General features: G+C 58.2%; 1 protein-coding gene across 2 annotated transcripts in view; it reads right to left on the reverse strand.

The window, feature by feature from the left end:
* Positions 1–2,927: 2,927 nt before the first annotated feature.
* Positions 2,928–19,008, reverse strand: part of ZFYVE28 (zinc finger FYVE-type containing 28) — a 114,395-nt gene continuing 98,314 nt past the window's right edge. For both annotated transcript variants that reach the window (XM_055326900.1, XM_055326899.1), the window contains 5 exons: positions 9,281–9,414; positions 7,708–7,824; positions 6,504–6,608; positions 4,562–4,665; positions 2,928–4,123 (listed from right to left, as the gene is read on the reverse strand). In XM_055326900.1, coding sequence (XP_055182875.1) covers positions 3,992–4,123; positions 4,562–4,665; positions 6,504–6,608; positions 7,708–7,824; positions 9,281–9,414 — 592 coding nt within the window. In that variant the 3' untranslated portion in view covers positions 2,928–3,991. The remainder of the gene's footprint in view (positions 4,124–4,561; positions 4,666–6,503; positions 6,609–7,707; positions 7,825–9,280; positions 9,415–19,008) is intronic.

Genomic DNA, 19,008 nt, shown 5'->3' on the forward strand with positions numbered 1-19,008 from the left:
GATGCTGTCTGGGAAGGCTGCCTAGAGGAGGTGGCTTTGGGTAGGCCTCTGAAGAGATAAGTGCCTTCAGGACTCTGGGTCATGGGGTTGGCACAGGCAGGCACTTTGAGTACTGTTCACCTTTCCCCAGCTCCCACTACAGAGTCCAGGGAACCAGAGGAGCTGGGAGTGGCAGAGAAACCACATGCCTCCCTGGTGCTATTAGCCCTCAGCCCCAGCCCTGGTGGTTTCAGGTATCCAGCTCCAAGCAGGACCCCTCCTCCCCACCCTCAGACAGATCATGGATGTGGTCTGCCCGGTGTGTAGTGCTTGCTGAGTGGGGGCCCTCTGGCCTGCCTCCAGGGCCTTCTCAGCGGGCCCCCGTTGCCCTGGCAGCCAGGCCTCGCTTGGAGAGCAGACTGCAGGATGGCGCCCCCTGGTGGCCATCAGGGGCTGTAGCGGGTACCCTGGAGGGGGCGAAGGACCGTGGAAGAAGGGGGGTGGACCCTGAAAGGGGAGGGGATGCTGGAGCGGGTGGGGGACCCTGGAGGGGTTGGAGACCCTGGAAGGGGCCTGTCCTGGGCCCCAGAAGAAGGGGAGCACCCCTCCAGGCCTGCTCCCCCAGTGGTCTCCTGGGGTGATATCATCCCATCACCTTCATCAGCAGCCAGGACATGAAACAGTCCTTGTCTTGTGTGCTCCTGCCCCACCCAGGGCCACACAGCTGGTGCCAGTGGCTGCCTGCCTGCACGTCCAGGCTGAGGGCAGGGTGACCGTACCTGTCAGTGGGGACGGGTGAGCCATGATGGGGGGCAGGTAGCAGGGGGACCTCTAGAAGCTGGGGGGGGGGGCCCTCTGGACGGAGCCTGCAGGGGAGGGTGGCACTGGATAGGCACCCCCTCCTCCCCTACCCCATCTACCCACCCGAAGGCTGAGTATAGAGGCTCTCTCTGCCCCAGGGATGCCTGAGGGCCTCCCTGGATATAGAGAGCCGTGGGTGCTCCCTGCCCAGACCCTCTATCCTCTAACTCCATATCCTGCAGGCTGCATCCAGGTCCTGAGCCCTGTGGGGCCCAGTCAGGCCTTGGGCCCCCTGCTGTTGCCAGAAGCTTGGGGTGGTGGTGTTGGGGATCACAGAAGGCCTTCTCCCAGGGCCTGTGCACAGCTCAGGAGAGCGGCGAGGTAGGCAAGACAAACCCAGGTGTTCCCAGCTCCTGGCAGCCCTCCCTTCCACCTGATGCCAGGCAGGGGGTGCCACAGGTTCTCTGATGTTGTTGGGGCTCCTGTCTGCAGAGTTGCCTTCAGAAGTGGCTCTCTAGGCACAGCTAGCGGGGCTGGTTGGTGTGTGCTGCTCCTGCCTTGCCTGGGACCCTCCTAAAGGCCAACAACACCTACTAGCTTCTGTGAGCCTGTTTCTCACATGACATGAGAAATGACACTGAGGTCCTGCCTCCTCAGGGGACTGTCAAGGGGAGTGGAGGGGACAGCACTCAGAAGGCCATAATGGCAGTGACAAGGGGAACTGGAGGCTCGGGGAAGGCTTGTCTGCTCAAGGCCTGAGGCCAGCTTGCAAGGGCTGATCCCTGGGCTTTCTCCCAGTCCCACCCCAAGGTTTCCTGGTCCTGAGCCCCTACTGTGCTGGGCAGCAGGCCATTCCTTCTAGAACCTTCCCAAGGAAGAGACTCTGTGTTGGACTAATCCCCTCTCACCAGGTCTTGGCTCTGCCCTTGTGGTGTGGAGAGCCCTGCAGGAGGACAGAGTGACCACACGTCCCTAGCTTAGCATGGAAAGTCTCTGGAGTCAGGAACAAATGGTACTGCTAATCACCCTTGCTGAGGACTCCTGTGGCCTGAGATCTTCCTGAGGGGCAGCCCAGGGTGGGGATGCATAGGCAGCCAAGTCCACGTGGAGGGCCTCCTGGCTCCAGGCCACACCCAGAGCTCTCCTGCTGGAGGGGGGCCTGTCTATGCCAGGGCAGGCAGACCCTCTTCCCTGGGTCTCCGCTCCTCCCAGCGTGATCGGGAGGATGAGAATGGCTCATCATGTCTTCAGTCTGGAAGTTGACAACTGGGGGTGTCTGTTGTGGAGAGGAAGGGGGACCCCACAGCATCTCTCCATAGGAGCTGACTTCCTGGTCAGTTGGCAGCAGGGGCTGCCTCTACCCACCACATGACCTTCCAGAAGGCACCGCTGTCCAACTAGTGAGACACCAGCTGCAGCCACCCCCAGAGGTGGGAAGGGCTCTGTCCAGGTGCACAGCTGGAGACACTCCTTCTCTTCTGCTCCTAGACTCAGGATGGCTCCTAGGGAGCCCCCAAATCCTAAACACTTTCACCTCTCAGGAAGAAAGTGGGCCTGGTGCCTTCTGGGGTTTCTCCCAGCCATTCCCTATCCTCTGGGGGCCCAGTGTTCACCTCCAAGGGACTGGGCACCCAATTCCCAGGAGACCAGCCTCCAAGAGCAGAGGAAGGGGCCATTGCCATGGCAACCCCAGGGTGCAGCCAGCCTGCCTGCCTTCTCCCCAGGGCACTCCAGAAGGCAGCCCCTAGGTAGGTGGGTGGCCCAGCCCTGGATCAGGGTGGGGGGTACTCCAAGGTGGGGGGGTCCAAGAGCACAGCCCTCAACACACACATAGGCCAGGGGTCTGAGCCGAGGACACATGAGAAAATGGGCTGGGCAAGTAGGCAGGCAGTGGAGACCCCGGAGCCCTCACAGGGCATGGGATGGGGTTTTTGTGAGGGGGCAGCTTGGCCACCCCTCACCTAAGGGCTGGTGGGAGCCCTGAGCCTGTCCCAAGAGTGCAGAAGCCCCATGCTTCCTAGGGGAGAATGCATATTAGCAAGAACACCACCACTTCCCAGACAGAAAAAAGAAGGCCGCGTTCACATCAGAAACGAGTGTCTGCAATCCTTAAAGAGATTTATGGAAATGGCTTCGAATTACAGCATTTAGAAAATAAAAATAATCTCAATACATAATATTCCCTCTGTTGTATACTTCCACCCCAGAAGCCGTTTCTGTGCATGTGTACCCACTGTTCAGCAGTAGTTGGATTTTCTTATAAAAGAAGCAGTAGTGTGCCATCTCTCTAAAAATAAAGCTGCAATCGTCACTGCAATGTGAAGCCTGAGATTTAAGCCTGAGGTGTCCGTGCTAGGGCCCGCTGGCTGCCTCGGCCCAGGGGCTGGGCCAATCCAGGGTCTAGGAGGTGGGCCAGGGTCCCCTGGGAGAGGGACAGAGGGGAGGGGGTCATGGTAGCAGGTGGGCAACATCCAGTGGTCCTTGGCCTCCCGGGCCCAAGAACCTGGGGAGCTGGGTCTCAGCATGGTGTGGGCAGCCGTTTGCCTCCATGTTGTCAGCAGGTGGGCACACTTGGGCAGGGGCTCACCTGCTGGCCTGGAGGAGCTGGGTGTATATCTGCATCTCCCCACCTGAGAATAAAGAAGATGCCTGTTGTCTGGCCAAGGTCCCCAGGGGAGCAGGGACAGGCAGCGCTGGGGAACAAGGTGCAGCCATGGGCTCAGGGCAGGGAGAGAGAATGGGCAGTGCATGGGGAAGTCCTAGGGGACCCTGAGGCCTGGCCCCTTTCCTGGAGGTGTCCACCTTCTGCCCAGGCTTTAGCTCTGGGTGTAACCCCCACTTCTGCAGGCAAGAGTAGGCTCTTCTACCTCAGGGCAGGGCTCAGCAGGCCAGGGGCCCGGGGGCAAGGGGCAGGCAGGACGAGAGCCCACCCGTGCCCAGGCAGCCACCTGGCAGCCCTGGATACCCCCACTGCCTGCAGCCAACCTCCTGTCAGCTCCTACAGCTGGCTGGGGGTCCCCACAAGTCGGAGGGCCAGGGTGGGTGGGACGGAGGTGCTGGACGTTCTGGAAGTCTGGGCAGCCTGCAGCCTCCTCCAGTGGGGGTGGCAGCAGTTCAATGAATGCAGTGAAAACCCTCCCATAGCCAGCGGCACCTCCTTCCTGGGAGTCCTTCAGGCCCTGGCTGGTCTGGGGAGTGCCAGGGCTGTGTGTCAAATGCCCGCCTTGTCGCTGTAGAACGGTGTGACGTGGAACATGTAGCAGTGCGTGCACACACGGACAGGCTTCACCTGCCCATAGCGGGGCAGCGGCGCCGAGTGTGAGGAGCAGCGGGAGCAGAAGATCTGGAATTCAAGGGCCAGGTGGTGGGGATCGTGAGCCAGGGTCCCCAGCAGGCCCCCGACTCTGCACCTCACCCCTCCCGACCTCACCCCTCCCTCCGAAACCAGGCAGGGCGTTAGTGGTGGGGCTATGAAGGACCAAGAAGTGGGACTGGGACCCTCAGAAATCCTGGCAGGCCTGACCCCACTCCATGGCTGCTCCAGGCTCCCGTTCAGACCCTCTTCCCTCCACGTCCCTGGCTCTCAAGTGGCCAGGGGCTCCGTGTCTGAGGTCCACACCCTGTGCCAGGTCAGAGTGGCGCCCCAGGCTCAGGGACGTCTGCACAAAGACCCTCAAGGCCTCGTCGGGCTCCTGGGGCATTCGTCCTGACTTCTGAATTCTGTGCACAGCCCCCTGGGGTGGCTCCAGCCATGGTCCTTGGGCCACCCTATCCCTCTCACCTTCCCGCAGCTGCGGCAGTGGTGCTTCCGGCGGATGACAGTGAAGGGCGCTTTGCATGCAGTGCAGAAGCCGCAGGCCTCATCTGGGACCCATTCAGGTGGATCTGTGACAGTGAGAGTGCGGTCAGCCAGAGGGAGCTGTGTGGGGTGCCAGCCGGGAGCAGGTGGGCTGGGGTGGGAGGCAGTGCGCAGGCGCCTCAGGCTGGATGGCCGGGCCCTCCTCCTCCCTCGCTTCCCCTGGACCCCCTTACTGGCTACAGGCTACAGTCTCAGTCTTGGGAGACTGGCGGCATCACACAGATGGATGAGGTTGGTGGGGAGCCTATCTTGTCAGCACCTCACCTGACAGAGCCCTTGGGCAGAGGCAGTGGCTGCAAAATGAAGAAATCACCCCCTACCCTTGCTCAGCTCTAGGCACACTCTATGGGGGCCTCAAGTACCCCCAGCCTTGCACCCCTGGCTCCAAAGCAGTTCTCGGGCTCTTGGGGTCCTGGAGGCCCAGGGGGACACCCAGCTGCCTCCTCCCTGACATGCGGGCAGGCCAGGCTGGGCCAGGGGCCACCTCCTCCTTCCATGCCGCATGTGGCCTAGCTCAACTCCTGAGGCCCTCGCTGACAGAAGCCTCTATGGAGATCTGCTCTGGAATTTGGGAGGCACATGAGCACGGGGTGGAGTGGGTGGGCTGCCATACACAGCGAGATGGGCAGTTTCCTCTCATTTCAGGCATCAAGGTGACTACAGCGTGCCAGGCCCTAAGGTTGGCACCAACAGCCATGGGGGCACAGCATCTCAGATCCCTCCCCCGGGCCACAGCATGTGCTCAGAGGTGGTCTGTGCAGCCTCACATGGCCCCCAGGCTCGATGCTCACGTGGGCACTGGCCTGCATCCCTAGGCCCCATCCTCAGTGCCTCCAAACAGAGCTTGGCAAGGCTGCTGTCCAAGAAGGGCCTGGGGTCCCCTGCCTCCCTACTCCCCTGGAGGATCTGCCCTGCTCCCTGCCTGCCTGCACAGAACCAACCCTCCCAGCTTACATTCTGGGCCCAGTCAGCTCATCCCCACACTGCAGGGAGGTCGTCTCTCATGCTTGCCATCCCTGTGTAAAATCTGAGGCTGGCCCCAGGGAAATCCTGGATGGCAATGCTAGCTCCTTTGGGCCTCATTAGGTCAGGGCCTCAGCTCAGACAGATTAGGCCAGACACACTCCTGGAGAGGACTCTAAGGGTCCCAAGGACTTCCTGGGCCTGTCCAGGGGTGCCACTTCAAGGAGGAGGCTGGGCTGCAACCCACAGGGAGGATGTGACCCTTGCCTGTGCACTGGGCAATGCAGTTCATTACATTCACATTACGCTCCCTGAGCAGAGGATTCCCAAGCTCCTATAATAGGTGCTTTGTACCATCATGTATGATTTTCTAGAACACTGGGGCAAGGAGCTTGTGCTTCTCCTGACACCCCACGCCCATAGCCTCTGGCACCTCCAGGGGACTGGGAGGCACCAGGAAGGCCCTGAGGTGGGTACCAGCTGGGTCAGCCCTGAGGGCTGTGACCTCAGGCCTATCGTGAGGTCAACCTCAGCCTCCTTCTGGGCCCCATTCACGTTTGATGCCTGGGCAGGCCTGTGGCTACCATCCATCTTGGCACCTCTCCTAGGCCTCCAGCCCCTTCCAGACTCCTGGGGGGCCCCCACTCCCACAGATGTGCTGCCCGGCATCCCCAAGCTGCTCTGGTCACTAAGCCACCAGGTCCCCAGAAGGTCTGACCTCCAGGGGGCAAGGTCCATGGGCTTCCATATGAGCACACATTGTAGCCTGCAGCCCTGCAAGGAGGGAACCCCAGTTGGAGCAGTAGTGCTGTCATGAATTCTGCATCCAGGAAAGAGAGGGGGACAGTCCAGGTTGGGTCCTTGCCCCCTGCCCAGCACACAGCACAGACTCAACACACACCTTCCAAGTCCCCATCCCGGGTCTTGGCTGCCAGTTCAGAGGACGATAGGGTCTCCTGGCACAGGGCACAGTCTTCTAAGGCCGCACTCCGCAGGCTTTGGGTCACTAGAAGAGAAAGGAAAGGGAGAGGTTGATGTACAAGCACGGGCCCCAGTAGGCCCACCCGCATGTGGGCAGCAGTGTGGCCAGCAGGGGTCAGCTGCCCTGTAGCCAGCCAGCAGGCCCCCAAACCCCAGAGCTCCTGCACTGTCTACACGTGGGAAGGTCCCCCCGGGCTGTGATCCTGAGGCAGCAGGTGTCAGGCCTGGACGGAAGCCAAGGAACCTGCCACCCTTGCTTACAGAACTGCTTTGTGTCACCTACCTTTTCTGAATCATGATGTTTCAGGAAGCAGCTCTGCCCAGAATTCCCTGACAGGCTGGTGGTTCAGATACCAGGAGGCAGAGCTGGGGTGACTGCTCTCTCTCCTCCCCACTAGCTAGGATGTTCCCTGCTGGGCAGGGGGTGGGCTCTAGGGCTGAGCAGGATACCCTGTGTGTCCAGACGCCCTGTGAGGACAGGCAGCTCGCCCAGAACAGGTATCTCAGCCCAGGGCCAGGGGAGGACGAGCAGGGGTCAGGCCCCCTCCCCACCCTATGCACATGGGAGTATGCAAACATACGTGTGTGAGTGCATGTCTGTGCCTGAGATGTGTGGACAACTGTAAATACGTGAGGAAGGTCATAGGCAGCCACAGGTTATAAACGGCCACTTCCCCCATGGAGAGGGGACCTAGGTCCCCTCCTTGACTCTGGGCTGGCCTCTGACAGCTCCAGCAGATGGAATTTGGGAGAAGTGACTCTGTGCCACGTCTGGTCTCAACTTTAAGGGGAATGGCATGGCCCCTCCCAGCCTGTTGGCCCCAGGAAGTTGGGTGACCTTGCTGGGGCTCCTACAGGGGGAGGCCAAGAGGTACTGCAGGCCACGGCCTGTGCGTGTGGGGTTGGGAGCCACCTGCAGAGGTGCCAGGGCAGGCGGCCTCCTGAGGCCTGTGCCATGTGCCCATTGGTCCCTAGCAGGGAGCCTGGCAGTGCCAAGTGGGTTCTGGCTAGAGTGGGGGGGGGACATGTAAAAGCTAGGTGGCTATGTAGGGCTGTGTGCACATGCTCAGGGTGGGGAGGTACAGCTCCCGGGTTGGCACAGACACGCCCTGGGTGACACTCACCCTTCTTTAGCTTCTCTTTGTCATCTGTTTCTGGCTTGGTGGCCATGACCTCAAAAAGGGTCTTGAGAATACTTCTCAGGTCACTGGCATAGTTTGTCTGCAGCTGGTCAGCTACCCCTGGAGAGGAGGACAAAGAGAGGACAGGTCAAGCCAACCAGCCACAGAGGCTTAGTGCAGCAGCCAGCTGGATGCCACCACCGCTGCCAGAGCTCTTGGCCCAAGACTAACACGCCCTCAGGTTGGCCAGGGCCAGAGGAGGCCACCCAGCCCCCCGGCCACAGCTTGGCCCAAGTGAAAGCTCAGGAGTCAAGGGAAGGAGACTTACAGACAGCCCTGCCACTGGCCTTCGGTTATCCTCTGTGCCCTTCATCCTTAGGGTCACAGCCATCACCCCTGATGGTCCAGCTTCTCCCTGAGGGCTGAGCCTGGAGCCCTACTGTGGCCAGCCCACAGACACAGTCACACGTGCACTGAGATGCACCCCTGGCCCCTGGCAATCACCTTGGCGGCAGGGCCCCAGTGGGGATCCGTGTGACTAGGGGAGCAGAGGTGGCACCCCCCACAGCGGGTGCCCAGTGCCCAGCCTTTTGCTCTATTCCTAGAAGCTCCCCAGTAGGAGAGCATGTCCCCACCCTCACTGTAGAAGTCTCTTCCCTCCCTAAATGAGGGTGTTTCTCAGTGAAAAGCCAGGTTAGGTCTCGGGGGGCAGACCCGGCTGCCAAGTACAGCAAAGTGAGGGAAAAGCTGCGGGCACCCCACAGAATGGGAAGCCCAGTGAGCTGTCCGACCAACAGTGGTGCCATCAGCGCTTCTGGAGGATTTGTACACTGGCAACTGCACTGAGCACCTGCTGGGCACAATACTTCCTCCACCCCCCCAGACAAATCTGTGTGAACTAGAGCTGAGTCACCTGAGTTCGGGCGACTGGTCCCACCTGGCTTGGCTCGGCAGTGCCCCGGTGCCCTCGGCAGCACGGGACAGCCCTGGTTCTGCAGGGACTGCCAGGCCACAGGCAGCATTCCTACCCAGCGGGCGGGCCAGAGCAGGCTGCAGGCCAAGCACCGTCTGAGCCCATCTCTCAAGGGTGGGGGCAGGAAGGGCAGGCAGGATGCCAGGAAGGGGGCTTCAGTGCACACGTTTATGCTTTGAACCACGTGGATGTGTTAGTTATTTTAAACACAGGGCTAAGAGAAGCTCATGCCCTCTGAACTCCCCAGGGGAAACAAGCCTGCAGCTAGGTTGCCTCCCCTCCCCCAGCAGGTAGCCATCCCTAGAGAAGGAAACAAAGTTGGGCAGGGCGCACTAAACACTGAACCACCAACTGGACAGAACCTCCCTCATGGGTGGCTGAGGCCCCCACGGGACCCATGAGTCCCCAATCACACCTGGGGCCCTAGTGAGGACTTAAGTCTTCCTCCCCACTGGGTTGGGGTGAAGAAATGACACAGGGGTGGGGGGAAGACCCCAGATAAAGTGGGAAGGACCTGGCACCCCCTGCACCCCGCACCTTGTCCACCCGGGCGCTGCCCAACCCCTGGAGCTCTGCCCACCCCACCCCAGCCCAGCCGGGCACCTGAAATGCAGACAAACAGGCGGTGGATCAGGTCGTGGCTGCCGTGGAACCTGGACCGGATCTTCTCCCTTGTGGCCATGGGTGCTGCCTCCAGCGCAGCCTTGTCTGAGGAGCAGGATCTGTCCGTGGAGCCACTGCCAAGGAAGGAAATACGGGATGCATGGGGTGGGGGCATGGCCAGGGGCTTCTGGAACCCGAAAACCCATGAGTGAGAACAAAATGCTCTTTGCCTTGGAGGTGCCTAGTGCACGGGAGCTGAGTATCGAGGTTCAAGAGCTTCACAACGTTAGCAGGATGTTAGCAGCGTCCTGATGTCCTGAACCTAAGGAGCCCCTGGCACAGTAGGGCTTCTGACCGTGCCCCTGCCCTGCCTACCAGCTTTCACTCTCAGCTCCTGCCCTCTCTGGGTGAGGTGTAGACTACTCAGTGCAGACTCACAGGGTCATCTATCATCCGGATTAACATTATCTACTGACTTTCTCCTAAGGGAGATTCGACTCACCTACTTACACCCTATGCAGTGGGGGTGAATGGTGGCCCCCCAAATATGTGCCCACACTGTGACCCCTGGAACCAGCAAGTGTGACTTATTCGCATAAAGGGTCTTTGCAGCTAGAGAGGAGAAAGTCATCTTGGATTATCAGGTGGCCCTAATCCAAGGACAAGTGTCCTCATGTGGGGACGCTGTTGGACAGGAGAGCAGGAGGGTGTGAGGCCAGGGTGCAGGGGAAGGGAATGCGGCCACAGGCTGAGGGGTACCTGCAGCCCTAGAAGCTGGAAGAGGACCCTGCCCCAGAGCCGCTGGAGGGGATGTGGTCCTGCCCAATTTCAGACTGCCAGCCTCACTAAGGTGAGAGGGTGAATTCCTGTTGTGGGCCAATGTTGTAGGACAGAGTCCTGCCCCCACCATATATATATTTTCCCTTGTTTTGCCCAGTGGCTGCCAGGCCCTCCTGGGGGGGGGGCATCCATCACTCACCTCCTCTCTTCTCTCTCCCATCTGTCCTACAACCTAGGAAAATCTCTCCATTTTGCTTTCCAACCTTCCCCCTGACGTTTTAATTATGCTCTCCCTGTTTCACAGATTCAAGCCTTTTATCTGTCTGGAAATATTCATTATAATTCATTTAAAAGTTGCAGACCACTGCCCACACCACCTCCTCTTCCTTCCAAGTAGGGAGTTAGTCTGCTGTCCACGCCAGTGGCCTATCTCAGCACCTGGGGTCCTTGGCTGTCCGCACCTTGGAGGGAATTTTGCGGGAGGGCAGCATGAGCTAGGGCTGCCACCCAGAAGCATGCGGTGCTCTGCCCCTGTGGTCCGCAGACATGAGCGGATCTTCAGGGTGGCTCAGGGGTCGTGCAGTGGCCAAGTCAACAAGGTGCCATGTGGGTCCCTGATGCATGGTGGAGAAACACAGACCGGCCCCAGGTCTATGCAGGGGGGTGCACCCTGTGACATAAGACCAGGAAGAAGCACAAAAATGACACCCCCTGGCCCACCCAGTGCAGGGGAAGGCCAGGCTGAATGGGGCTGCAGGCTCTGTGGGCTCCTCACCTTCATCGGGGGCTGTGTGCGCTTCACCCAGCATCTAACATTAAGGATTATTCACTTATGAGCATCTAATGCTTCACTGGAAGGTGGAGCAGCCAAAGCAGACAGGGGCTGGGCTGGCTGACACTCGGCTCCCTCCTCCTGAGGAACAGGGCCCCTGACTTTTGGCCTGGGGGCTGGGGGACCTGGCTGCCCCCTACCTCCCATCCCTGCCCTGGATGCTGAATAAAGAAAGAGCATTCACAGTGTCACCGGCCAGGATCCTCAGCCTCAGGTGACAGCTTTACCCAGAAGATTTGGAAGCAGGGACCCAAACCCAACACAAACATTCACGGCAGCATTCTTTCCCAGAGCCAAAAGGTGGACAGAGTCCAAGCGTCCATCCACAGGTGAATGGATGAACAAACAGGGTCCGTCCATGCAGTGGAACATGATTCAGCCAGAAGAGGAGGTTGTGTGTGTGCCATGAGATGCAAGGCCAGGAAGACATGAGGCTGTGACACGGTCACATAGTGGGTGACTCCACGTATTTGAAATGTCTAGAAAAGGCAAATATATAGAGACGGGGGGTGGAGGAGGGCGGCCAGGGGCTGGCGGTGGGGAGATGGGGAGCCCCTGCTAATGTGGATGGGGTTTCCTTACGGGGTGATGGAAGTGTGACCGTAACTGCAAGCATATGAACATACACTGCAGTGTACTCCTAAAACAATAAAGGAATATTTTTATTGTAACCATCCAGCAAACTCATATACAGGAAAGAGCTCACAAGCTAAATGCCTATCAACAGTGGGTTGGCTCAACAAATTCAGTTGCATACATACAATTTCCACCTTGTTTTTTTTTTTAAAGATTTTTAAAATTTATTCATGAGAGATGGGGGCGGGGGGGCGGGGGCAGAGACACAGACAGAGGGAAAAGGAGGCTCCATGCAGGGAGCCTGATGTGGGACTCGATCCCGGAACTCCAGGATCACGCCCTGGGTCGAAGGCAGGCACTAAACCGCTGAGCCACCCAGGGATCCCCACAATTTCCACTTTGTAGAAGGATAGTTAGATGCTAGAAAAGTTAAAATAGTAAATAAAAAATAGTATTAAAAAATTAGAGATATCATATGTACATAGTGAGAGATGGGGAAAGATGATCAAAGCATTAATATCATCATATTTATCTGAATAGTAGGATTACGGTGGGATCCCTAGGTGGCTCAGTGGTTTCGCGCCTGCCTTTGGCCCAGGGCGTGATCCTGGAGTCCCGGGAGCGAGTCCCGCATCGGGCTCCCAGCGTGGAGCCTGCTTCTCCCTCTGCCTGTGTCTCTGCCTCTCTCTCTTTCTCTATGTCTATCATAAATAAATAAAAATAAATCTTTAAAAAAAATAGTAGGACTACGGATAAATTAGTCTTTTCCAACGTGTCTTCTATGAGCACGTGTTACTTCTGTCATCAGAATAAACATTATCTTGAGGAGAAAGGACATGCCTGCTGGCAGCAGATGGCACCACAACCCTGCTGTGGTGGGAGTCTGTGTCCAAGCACAGGTAGAGGCGGCTCTGGGGGCACCCTGGGGGTTCAGCCCTGTAGCCCCAGCCTGGCAGGCCAATGCCGCGGAGGCCGTGGATCCTGAAGCCGGTGGCCCCCTGAGACTTGGGCAGAGTGGGGGTACGGGGATGGTGGGGACCCATGAGGACACTAATCCTAGGTGGAGAGACTACTTTAAAGGCTGAGGGGAGGGATCCCTGGGTGGCGCAGCGGTTTGGCGCCTGCCTTTGGCCCAGGGCGCGATCCTGGAGACCCGGGATCGAATCCCACGTCGGGCTCCCGGTGCATGGAGCCTGCTTCTCCCTCTGCCTGTGTCTCTGCCTCTCTCTCTCTCTCTCTCTCTCTCTCTGTGTGACTATCATAAATAAAATAAAAATATTAAAAAAAAAAAAAATTAAAGGCTGAGGGGAGCCAAAGAACAGACCTCAGGAGGCAGAAGCTGGGACCTCACCTGGGATGTGAGCCTACACCTTGTCTGCGTCTGATCAGTCCCAGGGGCCACATGGATGGTCACTATTTGCACACTGCCTATGGCCACCCCTTTGGAAGAGTGCTGATTGTTCATGGGCCAGTGGCAGGCACGGACCCATGCTGGACACACTGCAGGCTAAAGGCAGAGGGGCATACCCCTCTACAGGGAAACACCCTGCCTTCCCATGCACCAGCATCTGCCAGGGCTTGCCCCTTCCCCTCTGCCCACAGGCAGCAGGCTGACAGCTTAGGGACTGTGTTCAGAGGCCAGGCCCAAGGGCTACTGCAGAGCCCTGCCTAGCTCGGCATGCCCACTGGGCAGCCCCTGGCAGATGCATGGAGGCAGGACTCACCCTAGGCCTCAGAGGAGCCCAGCACCAAGGACTTGGCAGGTAGAAACTTCCCTGGACACACCAGGGGCCACCTTGGGAGCTGCAGGTCCTACCAAGATTACCAAAGGCCTAGGACAAAGAATCTTTCCAAACAGAAGTCAGAACATGTCCACCTCTACTTCCCAGTTAGTCCATGTAAAAGCAAAAAGCCTTACTGAAGCTTCTAGGGCCTTGCAGAGTCTGGACCCTTCTGTCCACCTCTCCTCCCACATGCTTCTCAGACTTCCTCCTTGCTGTCCCAAAGAAGCCAAACACACTATGACCACAGGGCCTTTACACAGGTGTCAATGGGCCCAGAATTTCTTTTTCTGGGTACCCCCAGATGCCTCTATCTGGTATGCTCTATTGGAGGCCTTTCCTTGACCACAAGCAGGAACCATGCCCACCCCACCCCCCCAGCTCTCTTCCTACCCCTACCTGCACAGTGTTCCTCAGGACACTCAGCTCCCTGACATAGCATGTGTGTGCCGATTCTGTGTCTTACTCTGGGAGAATACAAGGCTGGCCCAGCAGCAACTTCTTTGGTTCATTGCTGTATGTCCAAAATCAAAGGCAGCACCACCCCTCACAAACCTCCCAATCTGTGTCTGTTAAACAAATAGTATGAATTCATTAGTCGAGGGGAGACCTAGAAGTGGACTATCTGTGGGAATAAAGGCTTTCTCCATGGCTGTGATGCTAGATGGGCTTCAGCCTCTAGCAGAGCCTCCTCACAGCTCACAGCTTCGGAATGCTGCCTTCGTTGCCTCTCCCATGAAGATGGCTTTGATGCAGTGGCTCCCCTGGGGGGAGTGGGAGAGCTCCCCAAGAAATGCGTCCACATCAAACCCCAGAACCTGTGACTGGACTGTCCAGGGAGGCTCCACATCTGACCACGATGATGACAAGGGTCCTTGTAAGAGGAGCAGAGGAGACATATGGAGAGGAGGCTGCATGTGGCCGGAGGGGAGCTGGAGGGAGCACAGGAAACACCTGGAGCCAGGACTGGAGGGAAGGCTGCTCCCCTGGGGCCTCCAGAGAGAGCATGGCTCCTGATTTTGGATTTCACCTCCAGAACCATGTGGTTTCCATTGTTTGAAGCCCTGGCATGGGGTAGTTTGCTTCTGCTGCCCCAGGAAGCCCATTCAGACCCAGAACCGGCCTTCCAACCCCAAGTCCTTCTCTCACCTGCTGGGCTCAGAAAGTGTTCCTCAGGCAGAGTGGACACCAATGGGCCCAGTAAGAAAAGGCAGATCCCACGTGGAGGACATCAGTGCACACGTGTGTGTGTGGCAGTGAGAGGTGGGGCTGTCCTGCCACTGAGGACACAGCGGTTCCTCCCAACGAAGCCTGCTGCAGAAGAGGCTGTCACACTAAGCATAATTATGGCTCAACTCGTTTAAGGGAGTCTAAGCTCACAGTCAATGTTTAGACTTCTGGGAAATTGCTCTGCTTGTTGTGTTCATGCCACAGATGGTGCGGTGACCGCTGAGCATGGTGTGGGACGGGGCGTCTCCACGAGGGTCCTGCCGGCACCTACTGGCTCTGGCTATGAGGCGTGGCTGGAGGTGGGTGTGGAAAGCAGAGGGGCTCGGGCTGCCTGGCACCCTGATGTAGCAGGTGAAGCTACTGCCCCAAATGTCTGTCCAGGGCAGAATCTTGCTTCCCGTTGGCATCCTGGGCCAGGAGTCCCCAGCCTCTCTAGGGCCATGGAGACAAGGCGTACCTTCCCCATCTGTTAAATCTCTCACAGGTGGGCTTGAGGGCAGGGATTTGTGTGTACCTGTGAATGTGCATGGGAGTGTGCAGTATGCACTAGCGCATGTCTAAGTGTGCTTGTGAGAGTGAGAACACACATGTGCATGAGAATGTGTGTGCTCACATGCACAAGTGCCACCCCCAGGGCAGTGGCTGCACAGGCCACCGATGTACTGGAGACCAAACACTCCTCCAGAGTCACTGAGCAGGGACAGAGGGACAGGACCGAGCATCCACCCCACGAGCAGCCACCTCACACTCGCACACCCCTCCTCCTGCCCAAGCAGCCTTCTGTGGGCACCTCCTCTGAGGCCCCACACTGAAGCCCAGCCCAGCTGTGATCCCAGGCCTGACTCCACTTGCCCTGCAGAAAAGCCCACCTCTAGAGTGTGTCACACCCTGGCTTTTCTTTTTTTTTTCTTTTTTTTTTACACCCTGGCTTTTCAAAAGATGTCACATATCTGCCAATTATCCGCGCATTCCTTCAAAAATGAATCCTGTCATGTTTTAATCTATATGAAAAGATTTAAAAATGAGATCCTAGGTGTGTATATGTGAAAGACCATCATGCGAGGAGACACTGCAGTTCACCAGGCTGAAGTCCACCCATGTCCCTGTCCTGGTGTCCAGTGTGTTCACCAGGGCAGAGTACATGCTCCCAGTCGCCTCCTCTCTGCTGCTCCATGTGGCTTCCCCAGGGCCTGCCAGTCCCAGGGAGGGCTGAGGTTGCCATACACCACCAGGAAGGAGCCTGGTCCTCACCAGCGACTGGGGGTGAGGACCAGGACTGAGGATCAGGCCCTCAGAGGGAGCGGGGAGGCTGTCACAGCCTCAGGGGGAGACGAGTGTGACACCAGAGTCCATGCACTCGGCTCCCATGACCACACAAATGGCAATGGTCTCTGCGTGCACACTCCCAGCCCTCACAGGACATGCAGTGCCATGGAAGGCTCCTGGCTCTGCCCTCATCCCCGGGCCTCACTGTTCACCCCCCTAAGTAGGGACAGTAACCTCTTGCCCCTACAAGGATAGAGACCGTACTCCGCGGGGATTGTGCCAAGCCTCTGGCAAAGACTGCACACAGATCCAAGCACCGTGGGGTCCCCAGGTGCTCCAGGTGCGGCCCACCCCTCTGCTCTCCTACCTGCACTGACCACCCTCCCTGGGCTCCCCCAGCTGCCAGAGAAGCAGCAGCCTGTTCCCACCTACGGAGTCACAGACCCCTGAGGGACCCTGGGGAAATCATGGAGGCCTGCAAAAACTCTTAGTTCAGTCTAAACAACAAGTGTAAACGATATACTGAAAACTAGCCTACTTCCCCATTTCCTCTAATTGAGGATCATTACCTTTGGTGTTCCATGAGATGGCCAGCGGTGAGCAATGAACTCCTTTATGTCTCCCACACTCTCCCCTTCCCAGTCCAGTGAGTCCACAGACTCTTGCCCCACCCAGGCTGGTCAGCATGGTGGGTCCTGCCCTCAGGGCTCCCGTCTGGGAGGCAGAAGCATGACACCTGTGTCAGCTAGGGGACTGCCAACATACAGCAGGGAGGGCTTCCTAGAGGAGGCAGCATGGTCGCAAAGAAGCGTGCCCCACCTGTCTTTGAGTCCAAGAAGGTCCCCAACCTCCCCACACATGGGGCCCACAGCAGCCTAGGACACCCCCCAGCCTTGGGCACCCTGGCTTGGCAACTGCTGCCTGCAGAGTTCTGGCCCAGTTCCATCTTCTCACCACCCTTCTGGCACAGCTGCTTGTCAAGTCCACACATGCCCCCAGGTTCAATCTGTCCTGTGGGGGGCATCTCTGGCAGACTCTGGCCTCAGGGCCCCTTCCCTGGACAGCCGTCAGTCCTGGCGTCTGAGAAGTGCCTACCCCTCTCCCACCCCAGCCATGGTTGATGGACAGGGGTCTCTACCTCTCCCAGGGAAGTGCCCAGGAAGGCCAGCAAGGAGACTAGTAGGCACCCCAGCTCTGACAAGACCAGGCCCTAACCTGTGACGTCAGGTAAAGTTGGGGTTGGGGTCACGAGGCCCTGAGCTGGGTCCTGGGGCCACGATGGACCAGCAGCATCTGCCCTCAAGGGGCTCGGGGCTGGTGACAAGAATGATACCCCCAGGGGACCCCACACATGGCTGCTTCCCCAGGGGGAGGCCCTGCCATGGGAGGGGGGCCTGGGGCTGGCCTGGGAGTCATTAGAAGCTAGACACAGGCTGAAGGCTTCTGGAATCATCACCTCTGCTGTCTGCGCAGGGGAAGGTGACCTTCTCAGAGCCTCAGTTTACTCGTCTGTAAACCGGGAAAACAATGCTTCCCATGCAGGGTCCTCTGTACAAAGACACACTAGCGCACACACGGTGGAGGGCGAGGCCGGTGGGCACTTTAATCAGCCCCATGCTGGGAGGCCCTGGACCTGTGACACGGGGCTGATACATAGCCTCCCCAAAGGGAAAGGGGTGTGAGGCTGGGGTGGGGCAAGCAGCCAAGAGGCTGTGGTCCCCAGCAAGAACTCGGGGCCAGGTTCCAACACTGCCATTGTCCAAGAGATAAGCCCTTGGAGGGTCAGGCAGGTGATGGGTATCAAGCAGGACCAGCCCAGGACTGGGTGAGGGTCTGTCCCACACTGTTCAGTGGGCACATCTCCTTGCAGCAGAGCCCCACAGTGAAACAGTGGGACCCAGACCACCCAAGGCCATGTGCCAGGCTCCCAGATGCCCATACGCTCAAGGACTGCGTTTCCTGGAAACATCCTCTGGCCATCACTATGGATGATGTTCATCCAGAAGGATACAGGAGCACAAATGCCCCTGCAGGGCTTGTGGGGGGCAGCCAAGGAGCCTCAGTAAACCCCCTTGTCACCAAAGGCTGCTCTGTGGAGGTGCTGAGGAATTTCCAGGGACCCGTGGCCTCCCAGACACAGAGGACAGACCATAGACATGCTGCCTAGTGCCCACGGTCCTCACTGAGCCATCCCAGCCCCATGACTGACAGATGGGGTCCCTTGGCCAGCAGGTGCACCTGGGTCCTCAGAGTTAGTCCCCCAGACACAAGCCATAGGCTGCGCTTGAAGAGGAAGACCACCCAGGCCTGTTCCCCTGGAGCCCAGAGGAAGGGAGATTCTGGCGGCACTCAGGTTCATCTGCTCGAAGTGACCACAAGGCTGCTGGTACCTGAGCAGGGTCCGTAAAACAGGGTGCAGACCCACCTCCTGGGTTGGGGAGGACCTGATGCCATGGTGCCTCTCACGCTGCCATGGCGAACCTCCATTTATCCCACAGCTGCCCTGACAGGTCCTGTGTGTCCCCAGGCCGTGGCACACTGTGTCTAGCTTTTTCCACTTATGAGACTACAGCTCTGTCTCTGACCGCCCCCAGGAGGCATCTTCCAAAGCCAGGGCTGTAGGGTGTAGGGGGATGTGCCACAGAGTCTGGAGGGCCCCAAAGCACCTGCTGCCACTTGTAGCTCCTCCGAATGGACCTCTCCCCTCCTATGGGCATGCTGCCCTCACCTGGCTGCTACCTGGGCCCCGGCCACCTCCTCCCTCCATGGGGAGGGGTAGGGGCTGTGGTCTGGCTCTTCTGGGAATGCAGCACAGCCCAGCTCTGGAGAAGGTCCCATGGCTGGGTTATGGGAGTCCAATTTTATATTATTCCCTCTTAATACAGGTGCAATAGGCATATACACTAGAAAAGCCAGGAAACATAAGCAAAAAATTATGTGTCTATGTGTATTTTATAAATATATGTGGTTGTCCCATAAGCATAGGGGACATGTGTTACCCTCTGCTCTTGTACCTTGCACGCTTTTCCTGAGCTTTTGATGCTTTTATTTTTTAAGATTTATTTGAGGGAGAGAGAGAGAGAGAGACAAAGAGAGACAGAGAGAGCACGAACAGGGGGATAGGCAGAGGGAGAGGGAGAAGCAGACTCCCTGCTGAGCAGGGAGCCCAACACAGTATTCAATCCCAGGACTCCGGGATCACGACCTGAGCTGAAGGCAGATGTTAACTGACTGAACCACCCAGGTGCCCAAGTTTTTGCTGC

The sequence above is a fragment of the Nyctereutes procyonoides genome, unplaced genomic scaffold (assembly GCF_905146905.1).
Source record: "Nyctereutes procyonoides isolate TBG_1078 unplaced genomic scaffold, NYPRO_anot_genome, whole genome shotgun sequence".
Classification (NCBI taxonomy): domain Eukaryota; kingdom Metazoa; phylum Chordata; class Mammalia; order Carnivora; family Canidae; genus Nyctereutes; species Nyctereutes procyonoides.